The following is a 12,516-nucleotide window of genomic DNA, read 5'->3' on the forward strand; positions in this document are numbered from 1 at the left end:
GTCGAACGCTTTTGCGACGTCGAAGAAGAGAGCTCCCGTGTATAACGGTTTTGGTCGATTAAGCCCCACAAGATTGTGATCCGTGAGGCGGTGCACCTGTTGAACGCATGAGTGATTTGTACGGAATCCGAATTGTTCATCGATGAGAATGCCCTTGGATGAGACGAAGTCTCTGAGGCGTTTGTAGAGCAGACGCTCATACAGTTTGCCTAAAGACATGAGGAGGCTAATCGGGCGGTAGCTCGTCGGATGATTTTTTGGTTTACCGGGTTTATGTATGCCGATAACGTCCGCTTCTTTCCACACCGCGGGAAAGATACAGTTCGCCATAGCGGCATTGAAAATAGATGCCAACATCATGATGAGTTGGACGGGTAGAAGTTTAATAACGCGGTTAGATATACCGTCGGAACCGGGAGCCTTGCGAGGACGTAGGTCTTTGATCAAGTCTTTAACTTCTATCGGGGTGACGGGTGGTAACGCATCCGATGGTGGCAAGGAGGCTCTGCGTTCTACCTCACTGTCTACTAATTCTACATGAACAGGGTCCACGGATTGAGTGCTGGGCGTGCACTGGGTTTGCAACGTATCGGCCAGCAGCTCTGCTTTTTCGTCATCATCGAACGCCGCGAGTCGGCCTGAGGGGCCTACGAGGGGGGGCATAGTTACTACCGTATCCGATTTGAGAGTACGAGCTAAGCGGTAGTAAGACCTTTGGGAGGGCGCGAGTCCTTCTAAGAAATCAGACCATCTGGCATCTCGGACTTCGGCGATGCGAGACTTTACGTCGCGTTGTAGGGCACGCATTCGAATACGATTTTCCGCGGTAGGATACCTGTCGTAGGCGCGTATCGAGGCGTTCTTAGCTCTAAGGAGTTCCCTAATATCGTCGGACAATTTGAAGCGGTGAAGGAAGTCCTCCGCTACAACTTGTTTCGATGACCTATCTAATGTCGAGGTGATGTGTGACGTTAAGATGTCTATGGCTTCAGCGGTATCCTGAGGAGACGGGATAGAGTCCGGGTTAAACGGGAGCGATGGTGGATCAGATTCAGCCAGGCTGATGCCCAGCGTGTGCCAATCCACCACAGTCCTCGTGACGGGAACGGAATCGGGAGCGCGACCGAGCTTCATAACGACGGGGCGGTGGTCTGAATCTAACTCTGAAACTACTTCGATCGAGTGTAAGCGCAGAGTTACGTTTTTTAATAACGCTATGTCGAGTATATCCGGGCGATGCGCGATATTTAGCGGGTAGTGAGTCGGGGTTAGCGGAGCGACGATATCGAAGGCGAGATCATCGACTAACGCGTCAAGCCGTCTGCCATTCGGGGTTGTGGTGTGTGAGTTCCACCTGATGTGTTTACAATTTAGGTCGCCCGCCAGAATGACAGAGCTCCCCATACCGAGCAGCGCCTCGATTTCACTGCTTAGAACGGTCTTATCCGGTGGAAGATAAACGGACGCGATAACGATCGGCGCGTGTCCCGTCAGTGAGATTCGGCACACTGATGCTTTGATATTAGCGAGCGCGGGAGGATCGAGCGGGACGCAATGCAGGGCTCTTCTATAGTAAATGACGGTACCACAACCACGGGCAGAGAGCCTGTCGTTCCTGACCATGTTATAGTTCGCGATTTTAGGGTCACGGCGCGCGGGCTTAAGTAGGGTCTCCTGCACTAAAAATATATCAATTTGATGGTCACGCAAAAAGTCAGAAACCTGATCACGTTGATTTGCGAGACCGTAAGCGTAAAAAAATCCTATCGTTACGGATAGGGGCTTTATTCTACTTATATACGCCATTGATTACCGGCGGAGTGAGGGGAGGACGTACGTATTTAATGACGCGTATACGTCGGCGTATTCCTGCACAACGGCGATAAAGTGTTGTGCAGTGGAGGCAGCGCGAATGGCGTCGCCCAAAGCGTTAACGCGCTCAAAGTTGATCGACTGAAAGAAGTCGATCGCTAAAGCGAGATTGTCGGACGCGGTCACGGAGGGCAAGTCGCGGGAGAGGGACGAGTCGCGGGGGCGGGACGAATCGCGGAGGAGGGAGTTGTAGCCGTGTTCGTGTACGGCAGCGGTTTTCCCCAGGCCGAGACACTGGGCACCGCCGCCGGAACGAACGCTGGCTTAGCCTGCGACGCAGAGGGTGCCGAGGCTTTGATGTCTGGGCCGGAAGCTCGGAGGCGGTTTTGGCGGGCGACGCGGCGATTTATTTTAGGGGCTCGGGGGCAACCACGGTAATTCGCGGGGTGACCCTGTGTTCGACACAGGACGCAGCTAGGCGGTTCCGTCGCGGTTTTTTGGTCGCGAGCGCAGAGGGCCGTGGCGTGATCGCTCAAACACTTAACACATCGGGGGCGCGCGTGACAGTTACGGGAAGAGTGCCCGTACAATTGACAGTTATGGCACTGGCTAGGAGTGCCTTTTTTATGGGGAGCTTCGATGGCGATGCCGGAGAGCCTACAGACGGTCTGTGTGTTGAAGATTTTCTTACCCTCGGGGGTAGGCTGGAGGGTGACTAGAACCATATTATATGGCTCCCTACCGCGACCGGTGTGCATACGGTGCACAGAATTCACTGGAAAGCCCTGTTCTAACAGATCGGCCTTGACGAGCTCTACATCTAACTCTTTAGGGATTCCGCGTATTACAACGCGGAGTTCGCGCTCCTCCTGGAGCGTATAAGTATGGAAACTTATACGTTCCTTACGGAGGTAAGAAGAGAGGGCCCTATGGTCGTCGGGTGTTTGAACCTTAATTTGAATGCCGTTCGCGAGGTTACGGGCATTCGTGAAATTTATATTTTTGGCCTTAAGGGCCAGGCAAACTCGATCCCAAGCTGCCTTCTCCTGAAGGATAACCGGGGGAGGGGTCTGGGTTTTATTTTGTGCCACCGGACGCGGCGACGGAGTGGCACGGGCTGGGGGCGCAACGGGAGTCTGAGGGCGGGGGCGCGACGCGTTCACGGCTTTGCTAATTTTAGCGGCCGCGGGAGCTCGAGACTCCGCGGCACGCTTCTTACCCTTCTGTACCAGGGTGAATCCATCCGTCAATGAGGCGGGGGCGAGGTCGACCTCCATGTCCGAGTCAGAGTCGGAGCACGAGGAGGCGGGTGCAGGCGACCTACGAGCAAGTGTAGGTGTTTTAGAGGGCGCGACGGAGGCCGCGGATGTTCGCTCAGCTGAAACGATGGTCACGGCGGACGACGCAGCAGCTTTTCTCGCCAGTATAGGCGACACGGGAGCGGCAGGCACGACAGAGGCTGTGGTGCTCAATGCAGAAGCTCTGCACGCAGGTACAGGCGACGCAGGAGCAGCGAGCGCGGCGGAGTCCTCGAGAGGGCTCGCAGTGTGATTGGCCTTGAAGGCCAGAAACTCTGAGGCGAGCTGTGGGTGGCGAAGTCGGAGGAATTCCGCGAATACAGCGTCCATGATCGCTGAGTACCCAGGTGGGGCGGCCCCGGGTCTTGAAAACACTCGCCTTGCGGCGAGGCCCCAACTTCTCGGACCTGAGCGGTTCTATTGAACACAGGTGGCAATGCGGCGCGATTACTACAGGACAAAGAAAAAGCACAACAAAACAGAAATTACAAAAAGAAACAAAACAAATAAATACTTGCAGGAAAACACTTTGTCGGCAAATGTTCCACGAACACAAAAATAACTAAAACAAAACAAATAAAAGCTTCCAGGAAACACACTTGGTCGGCAGATGTATCACGAAAACAGGCCGCGCGAACAATGGCCGGGCTAACAAAAGCCGGGCGAACAAAGACCGGGCGATCGAGTGGACGATGAGCACGTCCGCACGTGACGGGTGCCTCTATCGGGACCAGTTAACGTGGCGTGATTGTTAGTAAAATATTTATATTTATTTATATTTAATTTTCAATGAATTTAAACAGGACCTGGCTTATTGAAGTATTTGAAAGAAGTAATCAAGACACCCAGAATGCGTAGTGATCGTTGGGTATCTACGTCAGTTCCCCAACACAGATGGAATGAGCCTTCTGCTAAGTATTCATCAGCAGAATACCACACTAACAACTTACTAGTAGGTGTCTTTTGGCGAATCTCGACCTTTATCATTTTTTTACAAAGATAATCCTTTTTATTGCAAATTAATTTCCACAGAATCCAGTTTTATTTGAAGAAACTGCGAATTTGATACCATCAAATGCTGTGCTCATTGAGATAGCACCACATGGCTTACTTCAAGCGATTCTTAAACGCTCCTTACCTTCTAACTGTCTCAATATAGCTTTAACACGCAGGGGACACCCGAATAATGCTGTATTGCTACTAGAAGCCATTGGCAAGTAAGTAACTTTTTTTTACTGCCACTGTAGGCAGAAGAGCATTCGGCCCACCTGATGGTGAGTGAGTCAACCATGCCAAGGGCCAGAGTTAAGCCGCTGTCTACCGTTAAAAACTGCTGCTTCGTTAATTTATCGTTTCGATATCGAGTAGAGGGAACTCGTTCTCGCCCCCGTCATCTGACTGCCGGAGTCCCGCAAGGCTCCGCACTCTCCCCGTTACTATTTAGTTTGTATATCAACGATATACCCCGGTCTCCGGAGACCCATCTAGCGCTCTTCGCCGATGACACGGCTATCTACTACTCGTGTAGGAAGATGTCGTTGCTTCATCGGCGACTCCAGACCGCAGTAACCACCATGGGACAGTGGTTCCGGAAGTGGCGAATAGACATTAACCCCACGAAAAGCACAGCGGTGCTATTCAAAAGGGGTCGCCCTCCGAATACCACTTCGAGCACCCCACTCCCCAGTAGGCGCGTAAACACCTCCGCCGTTAGCCCCATCACTCTCTTTGACCAGCCCATACCGTGGGCCCCGAAGGTCAAATACCTAGGCGTCACCCTCGACAGAGGGATGACATTCCGTCCCCACGTAAAAACGGTACGCGATCGCGCCGCGTTTATACTAGGACGACTCTACCCAATGCTTTGTAGACGAAGCAAACTGTCCCTCCGTAACAAGGTAACCCTCTACAAAACTTGCATACGCCCCGTCATGACGTATGCAAGCGTAGTGTTCGCTCACGCGGCCCGCACCAACTTGAAACCCCTTCAGGTAATACAATCCCGATTCTGCAGGATAGCCGTCGGAGCACCATGGTTCCAGAGGAACGTGGACCTCCACGATGACCTGGAGCTCGACCCCGTCAGTAAGTATCTACAGTCGGCATCGCTGCGCCACTTTGAGAAGGCGGCACGACATGAGAACCCTCTTGTCGTGGCCGCCGGAAACTACATACCCGATCCTGTAGACCGTTTGGTAAACCGTCGACGTCGCCCAAAGCACGTCATCACGGATCCTCCTGATCCACTAACGGTGCTTTTAGGCAATACAAGCACCGGTCACCGTCCTCGCCGAACCCGTCGCTTGCGACGAAGGGCTCGACGAGCGAATTAACCCACAGACACAGCCCACTGAGTTTCTCGCCGGATCTTCTCAGTGGGTCGCGCTTCCGATCCGGTGGTAGATTCTGCGAAGCACTGCTCTTGCTAGGGCGGTGTTAGCAATTCTCCGGTTTGAGCCCCGCGAGCTCACCTACACAAGCTAGGGTAAGCTGAAATAGCCTCTCAAGGCTATCAGCATAGGTAGGGAAAAAAAAAAAAAAAAAAAAAAAAAAAAGTTAATTTATTCGAGAAATGAAATTATAAATATTCATTGTTGCAGCTTGTACATGGAAGGTTTTACTCCGAGGTTACAAGAATTGTATCCGAAAGTCGAATTTCCGGTTTCCACTGGAACACCAATGCTCTCTCATTTGGTAGAATGGGTCCATTCTGAAAAATGGTAATTCCATTGTTGATTTCGAAAACGATATTTGTAAATTGCTTTAATGTAAGTCTAAAAATGAATTTCACTTCGTAGGCCTCTTCCACTGTTTGTGTCGGCCCACAGGATAACGGCTGCTTCTTGTAAATTTGTTATTTCTCTCCACGACGATGAAAGTAATATCTTCTATGGCAACGTGATAAGGGGTAATTATTTATTCAAATAATATAATTATAATATAAGACACACACTACAAGTCTAAAAGTCCATAATATTACGAGTATTTTTTAATTTTGAATATAATTTTTTTAGGTAAAATATTATATCCGTTTGCGGCTGCGTTAGTGGCAGCATGGGACACTTTAGCTATGACTCTGCAAATTCCAAAAAATCAGATGTCGGTAACATTTCATAATGTAAAACTGTACTCACAGCCGATACTACATGAGCAGAGGCAACTGAGGCTTGGCGTTGCTTTACACAGAGGCACTGGAAGATTCGAAGTGAGAGTTTGAATAAACATAATCCTTTGTATTCAGACTTTATAGGTTTATAACTAATCATACCAACACTTACTAATCCTTATTTCTACCATAGCGGGTAGCGGTATACGACAAGTATTACTCAAAATACAAAAAAAAAAAAAATTATAACATAATTACTAGATTAATTGGTAAAAAATATTCATAAAGTCAAATGTGCAAAAGCAATAAGATGATAATTTATAATCGGAGATGTGGCTAACACTGGCACTAGCAAGAGCAATGCTTCGCAGAATCTACCACCGGATCGGAAACGCGACCCACTGAGAAGGTCCGGCAAAAAACTCAGTTGATCATAGTACTTGCAATATTAAATGAGAAACTCGTATTGAGGATCTGTTAAATATCAGTGTTTATAAGTTTTATGTATTATGTGATCGGGTTACACGGGACTGCTATTCATAAATGTTGTAACAGAGTGGACTGTGGAATCGGGATCTCTTAAAAAAGTGTTTGCCTTTGTGTAATTTCAGATCATGAGTGAACATAGTAAAGTTGCAACAGGTTTCATAATAAAAACCAAAGTTGTAAATCAATGTATCAATGAAGTTGATTCGGATCATAAGGACATGGAATTGAACGCGGATGACATTTATCATCTACTAAAACTGCGCGACTACTCTTATAGGTAAGTTTACGCCCTCTGATCACTCTCTGCCCCCGATCACTCTCTTCGGCCAACCTATACCCTGGGCTAGGAAGGTCAAGTACCTGGGAGTCACCCTGGATGCATCCATGACATTCCGCCCGCATATAAAAACAGTCCGCGATCGTGCCGCATTTATTCTCGGCAGACTCTATCCCATGATCTGTAAGTGGAGTAAAATGTCCCTTCGGAACAAGGTGACACTTTACAAAACTTACATAAGGCCCGTCATGACTTACGCGAGTGTGGTGTTCGCTCATACGGCCCGCACATACATAGACACCCTCCAATCCCTACAATCCCGCTTTTGCAGGTTAGCCGTCGGGGCTCCGTGGTTCGTGAGGAACGTCGACCTACACGACGACCTGGGCCTCAAATCGATCCGCAAACATATGAAGTCAGTGTCAGAACGTTACTTCGATAAGGCTATGCGTCATGATAATCGCCTTATCGTTGCCGCCGCTGACTACTCCCCGAATCCTGATCACGCAGGAGCAAGTCACCGTCGTCGCCCTAGACACGTCCTTACGGATCCATCAGATCCAATAACTCTTGCATTAGATACCTTCAGCTCTAACACTAGGAGCATGCTGAGAAACCCCGGTAACCGTACTCGTCGAACTCGACAAAGAGGTCGACGTGCAGCCTAACCCTTGCATCAGCCCGCTGAGTTTCTCGCCGGATCTTCTCAGTGGGTCGCGATTCCGATCCGGTAGTAGATTCATTCATTCGCGAAGCAACTGCTCTTGAGTTGTTAGGTCTCCTTCGGAGGCGCTCGGGCAGTTGTTAGCAAATCCCACCCCTCCTGGCTGAGCCTTTGCTCGCCCACCTGTCCTGGTGAAGCTGGAAAGGCCTCCGGGCCACCAGTAATCTCTCAATCATAAAAAAAGGTAAGTTTAGAATGTAATCGCTTATTATCATCATAATTAGATATATACATGTAAAGACTGTCCAAAAATTTTAAAATAAAAGCCGTGATTGGCGCCATTTTTATTCATTTTAAAACATGATATTATCCATTCACTGTAGGAGTCCTTCGTGCATAAGTACTAAAAAAATTGCTTACCCTTATATGGACATTTCAAAATAAATGTTTTAGATGGTATTTAATGAAATTATTGTTGAATTTTTCGCCAGTTGCGACCACAGATAAGTTTTATGGAAGTAGCAAATTGTAAAATAAATTAATTAATAGAAGAATAGAAGAGATTGAACCATAAAAGTTAATATTGTTAACAAAACTTTAGGTAGTATTTATATGTAAAATATTGTTAGTTAAAATATACTTTTAGAATATTGGGAGGTGAAACATTAATTATTATTACTTTCCAATATTTTAATCAAACAACAAAAGCTATTCACATGTCATTATGACTTTAGAATAGAAATTTTAATTCTATGATATGTGGTGGATTGAAGTAGGAATGAGGATATTCACAGGAGAAATATGATAACCGACATCACAACCTAAAGAAATGCGAGGTTAAAGTGGCAAGTTACGGGGCACAATACTCAATGAACATTTACATGGTCGATGGGCCGAAAAAGGTTTTCATGCGGCCATCACGTACCGCAAAATGTAGCGTGGGAAAGCCTCACTCAAGATGGATCGACGATCTGTTCAAGATCACGGGAATCCGCTATTTGCAGGCAACTTAGGACCAGTCGTCGTGGCGAACCCTGGAGGTGGCCTATACACAGCAATCAAATTTCAAATTCAAATTCAAAATCATTTATTTCAACTTAGATGTCAGTATAACACACTTGTTGAATGTCAAAATATAAATAACAATGTTAACTCTAAAACCGGTTCCAAAAAAAGCCACAGTCCTGAGAAGAACCAGCGAAACAAACTCAACAGGCTTCTTTTTCTCAAATATTTTTTTTTTTGTTTTTTTTTTTTAAATAAGTAAAAATATTTGCAATTAACGAAAAAAGAAGTAAAAAATACATATAAAAAAAAAAAAATGGTAAATGAAAAGGCCAGGAGCGAACGCCTCATTCCGTATGTACGCCGTGGTCAATGGTCGTATGTACGCCGATAGATAGATAAACTATATTTCCAGGGGTTTTAAGGGTTGAGCAAATAATTGTTCGACAGTACGAATCTTGAGATATTTTGTTCTACAACAAAAAAATGGTAATGGAGGAATTGCTTGTGCTATCACTAATGTACGTTGTTCATTTCAGCGGAGATTTTCGGAGTGTACATAATGGAAATTCTATACTGAATTCATTTTCAATTATTTGGAATGATAACTGGGTGACATTTATTGATGGTTTGCTACAAGTTAATGCATTAAGACAACGACATGACGGAGTATCTCAGCCCGCGGAAATTAGAAAATTATGTATAGATGTTACCGAGCACAGAAAGCATATTACGAAAGTTGATAACAAGGAAATAATACCAGCCAAGGTTCTTGAAAAGCATGAAACCACAAAGTAAGGACGTGATTTTCTTCTTCCAAGCTTAAATCATCTTTATATCTATAAATCAAATCTAAATGATTTCCGTTTCTAATTTTTAGAGCTGGAGGTGTATTATTGCAGGGACTATTATTCCAGCAATTACCACCGGTGATCCTTAAGGGCATCTGCCTGAAATCTTCAAAATTCATCCCTCGCTTCAACGCGAAATTAGATGTAATTATTAATTTTACAAAATTTTGTACCACAACTGGCTTTCTGATTTTATATAATGTTTCATGAACAAAATCTGTTTGAGTTTTCAGGATGTCTCAGCTATACATGTTTTTCTACAAATCGTAATGGAAAATATTGACAAAGACGAACTCAACGTTCTTGGAATTTTAAATGACAGCGGTCTTGTTCATCCAGCCCTCGCTAAAATCACAAATGAATTTAATGGAATATCTATACATTACAAAGAACTCAGCCGTAAGATTTTAATTACAAAAAAATCCGAACATTTAGCTGATGCAGACCTTGTAGTTGTTCGAGGCATGACCACAGATAGCTGTGTAAGAATATTCAGAGTTTATAAAATATGTTTTAGTAACGTAAATTGTAATAATTTAAAATTGGAATGTGTTACAGGTGTGTCAAATATTTTTTCAAGAACTGAAACGTGGCATTTTTATTTTGAACATTGAAGATAAAGTTAAAAGTAATGATGATCGTCCGGATGCCCTTTACCGCGTCGTGTCGTCCATAGGAAAATTGCAGCTTCTTCGTTGGAGACCGTCGGAAGTTCACGATATTGGGGCAGCAGTTTCTGTGACTAGACAATCAGATATTGCGCTGTTAATATCAACTCTAAATTCGCTATCTCCTCGAAGCCGTCTACTTGTTTTCACAGTGTACCCACCATTGGAGGGATTTTTGGATCTAATACGTCGCTGGCGAAAAGAAAACGGTTTTAATAATATCTACGTGATTATGGGCGATCATGAGTCGCATAATCTAGCCAATTTAAACTTGTCGATAAATGTATCGAAGAATGTACGTTAGAGTATTGATCAATATAATTATTATGATTATTTTACGTATTTTCTTCATAGTTGATTGGTTTTAGGGTGCATTTGGCGGTTACTACTATTTACCACTGAAACAAGAGGCTACGAAAGAGGATTGCGAATTAAAATTGGAATGTTCGGTTACTGGAAATCTTAATTCCTTGAAATGGGTGCAAAATTCTCAAAGCAGTACTCCAGGAATCGAAGTCAAAGTAAGAGTTCCACAAATCTTTTATTAATATGTTAATTGAATGTTTTATTGTTATGTAAACGTAAATTTAATTACGTACGTAAATACGCTAATTTAATTCATCACCTAGGTAGCCAATTGGTTACCTTAGAATTTGTTGAGAATATTGATAATCAGGTTTTTCGACTGCTGTCTAGTATACGTGTATCCTGTACCAATAACACAAGACATAAATCTTACTATATAAATAGTAATAATAATAAAATAGTGCCCTTGAAATTGGAAGTCGAAATTGAAGATAAAATAAAACTTTTTCTACAGGTACACTATGCAGGCTTATCGAAGATGGATGTATCAAAAGCTTTGGGAGAAAGTATCGTCATAAATTCGAATGTCAATTGTTTTGGATTTGACTTTTCCGGGGTCACAAGAAGGTAAATATAGATTTAGTATTTACGCGAGAAGTTCCCTAAGACAGTAGCGTACTTGATAATATTATGTTCGCGGTAGTATGGTGCATTCCAAGATTTCCTGACGGTAGTCAGTTAATGAGTAAGGTATTGTAATACATTTAAGTACGTCTTAAATTAAAGGTCAACAACTTAGTCGTTCATGACGATGAAAACTGTTTTGGGAGGTTTCTCGACAAAGGGAAGGTTTTTTTTTATTGCTTAGATGGGTAAACGAGCCCACCTGTTGTTAAGTGGTTATAATGGAGCCCATGAGCATCTACAACGTAAATGCGCCACCCACCTTGAGATATAACTTCTAAGTTCTCACTATAGTTACAACGGCTGCCCCACCCTTCAAATCGAAACGCATTACTGCTTCACGGCAGAAATAGGCAGGGCGGTGGTACCTACCCGTGCAGACTCACAAGAGGTCCTACCACCAGATCTTCGATAGTCCGACGATCTAAATATTCGGAACTTGTATATATGCAAGTTTTTCTTGAAAATGAGTAAACGAGATTCAGGCATCTGTCCAAATATCTTGTGTTGTATGATAGCTATATCTGTAAAGTATTCGAAAATCGGAAATAATTGACAGAAAAAAAAACTCGAGATTAAGCTGTAAAAGTCATTTTTATTACTTAGATTTCGGCATACAATTTTCTAAGTTCTGTAATGAAAAAATTATAAAATAAACTTTCATCAATAGGTATCCAATTTAGTTATTATCATTATTGAATTTGAATATTGAGTTAGTTTTTTTGCTACGAATAGGAATTTTTGCTGTCTTTAATTATGTTTCAATTCATTATTTTTATGGGTCATAAGCACACCGTTTCTTGTTCTTGTTCAAATATAATAAAGTAATCAAGTATCTTGGTTCTTAATTAGAGGATATGTTGGTATATAATTGTTTTGTTGATCGTATAGCGGTAAAGCCACACTAATCGGCTGTTTGATGCCGAAGAATTTAAAGTATTTTACGCAAAAATACGCGATCTTGTCCTGAGAACTTGTGTTTATTTAAGATTCAAGTTGTCTTAACGATTACCAGGAATAAGAATAGGATAAATTCTAAAGATTCCGATATATAATAATAGTAATCTTTATTAATATTATAACATCGAAGGCCAGTTTATGTGATTTTCCTTTTTATTGTTTTCTCCCATCCTTTTGGCTACCAGTGAATAGGTAGGGAAAAACTGAATAATATGAATCTTTTCTATTACAGTGGTGCTCGAGTCATGGGTATTGCAGTAAATGGTTCATGCAAGAGCACGGTGAGAGCCCGTACAGATTTGCTGTGGCCGATTCCAGACCATTGGGATTTCGAAGAAGCTGCCACTGTACCTATGGCGTATTTAACAGCATTTTATTGTCTCCATTTTTGTGTTG

General features: G+C 43.9%; 1 protein-coding gene across 1 annotated transcript in view; it reads left to right on the forward strand.

Moving 5' to 3' along the window:
* Positions 1-12,516, forward strand: part of LOC101735422 (fatty acid synthase) — a 30,881-nt gene that overhangs the window by 17,913 nt on the left and 452 nt on the right. The window contains exons 14-27 of the mRNA XM_062673171.1: positions 3,914-4,062; positions 4,143-4,327; positions 5,711-5,830; positions 5,909-6,018; positions 6,125-6,315; positions 6,828-6,982; positions 8,584-8,650; positions 9,150-9,445; positions 9,532-9,646; positions 9,736-9,984; positions 10,061-10,465; positions 10,539-10,691; positions 10,991-11,103; positions 12,353-12,515. Of these exons, the coding sequence (XP_062529155.1) occupies positions 3,914-4,062; positions 4,143-4,327; positions 5,711-5,830; positions 5,909-6,018; positions 6,125-6,315; positions 6,828-6,982; positions 8,584-8,650; positions 9,150-9,445; positions 9,532-9,646; positions 9,736-9,984; positions 10,061-10,465; positions 10,539-10,691; positions 10,991-11,103; positions 12,353-12,515 (2,471 nt within the window). The remainder of the gene's footprint in view (positions 1-3,913; positions 4,063-4,142; positions 4,328-5,710; positions 5,831-5,908; positions 6,019-6,124; positions 6,316-6,827; positions 6,983-8,583; positions 8,651-9,149; positions 9,446-9,531; positions 9,647-9,735; positions 9,985-10,060; positions 10,466-10,538; positions 10,692-10,990; positions 11,104-12,352; position 12,516) is intronic.

The sequence above is a fragment of the Bombyx mori genome, chromosome 16 (genome assembly GCF_030269925.1).
Source record: "Bombyx mori chromosome 16, ASM3026992v2".
NCBI classification, from domain to species: Eukaryota; Metazoa; Arthropoda; class Insecta; order Lepidoptera; family Bombycidae; genus Bombyx; species Bombyx mori.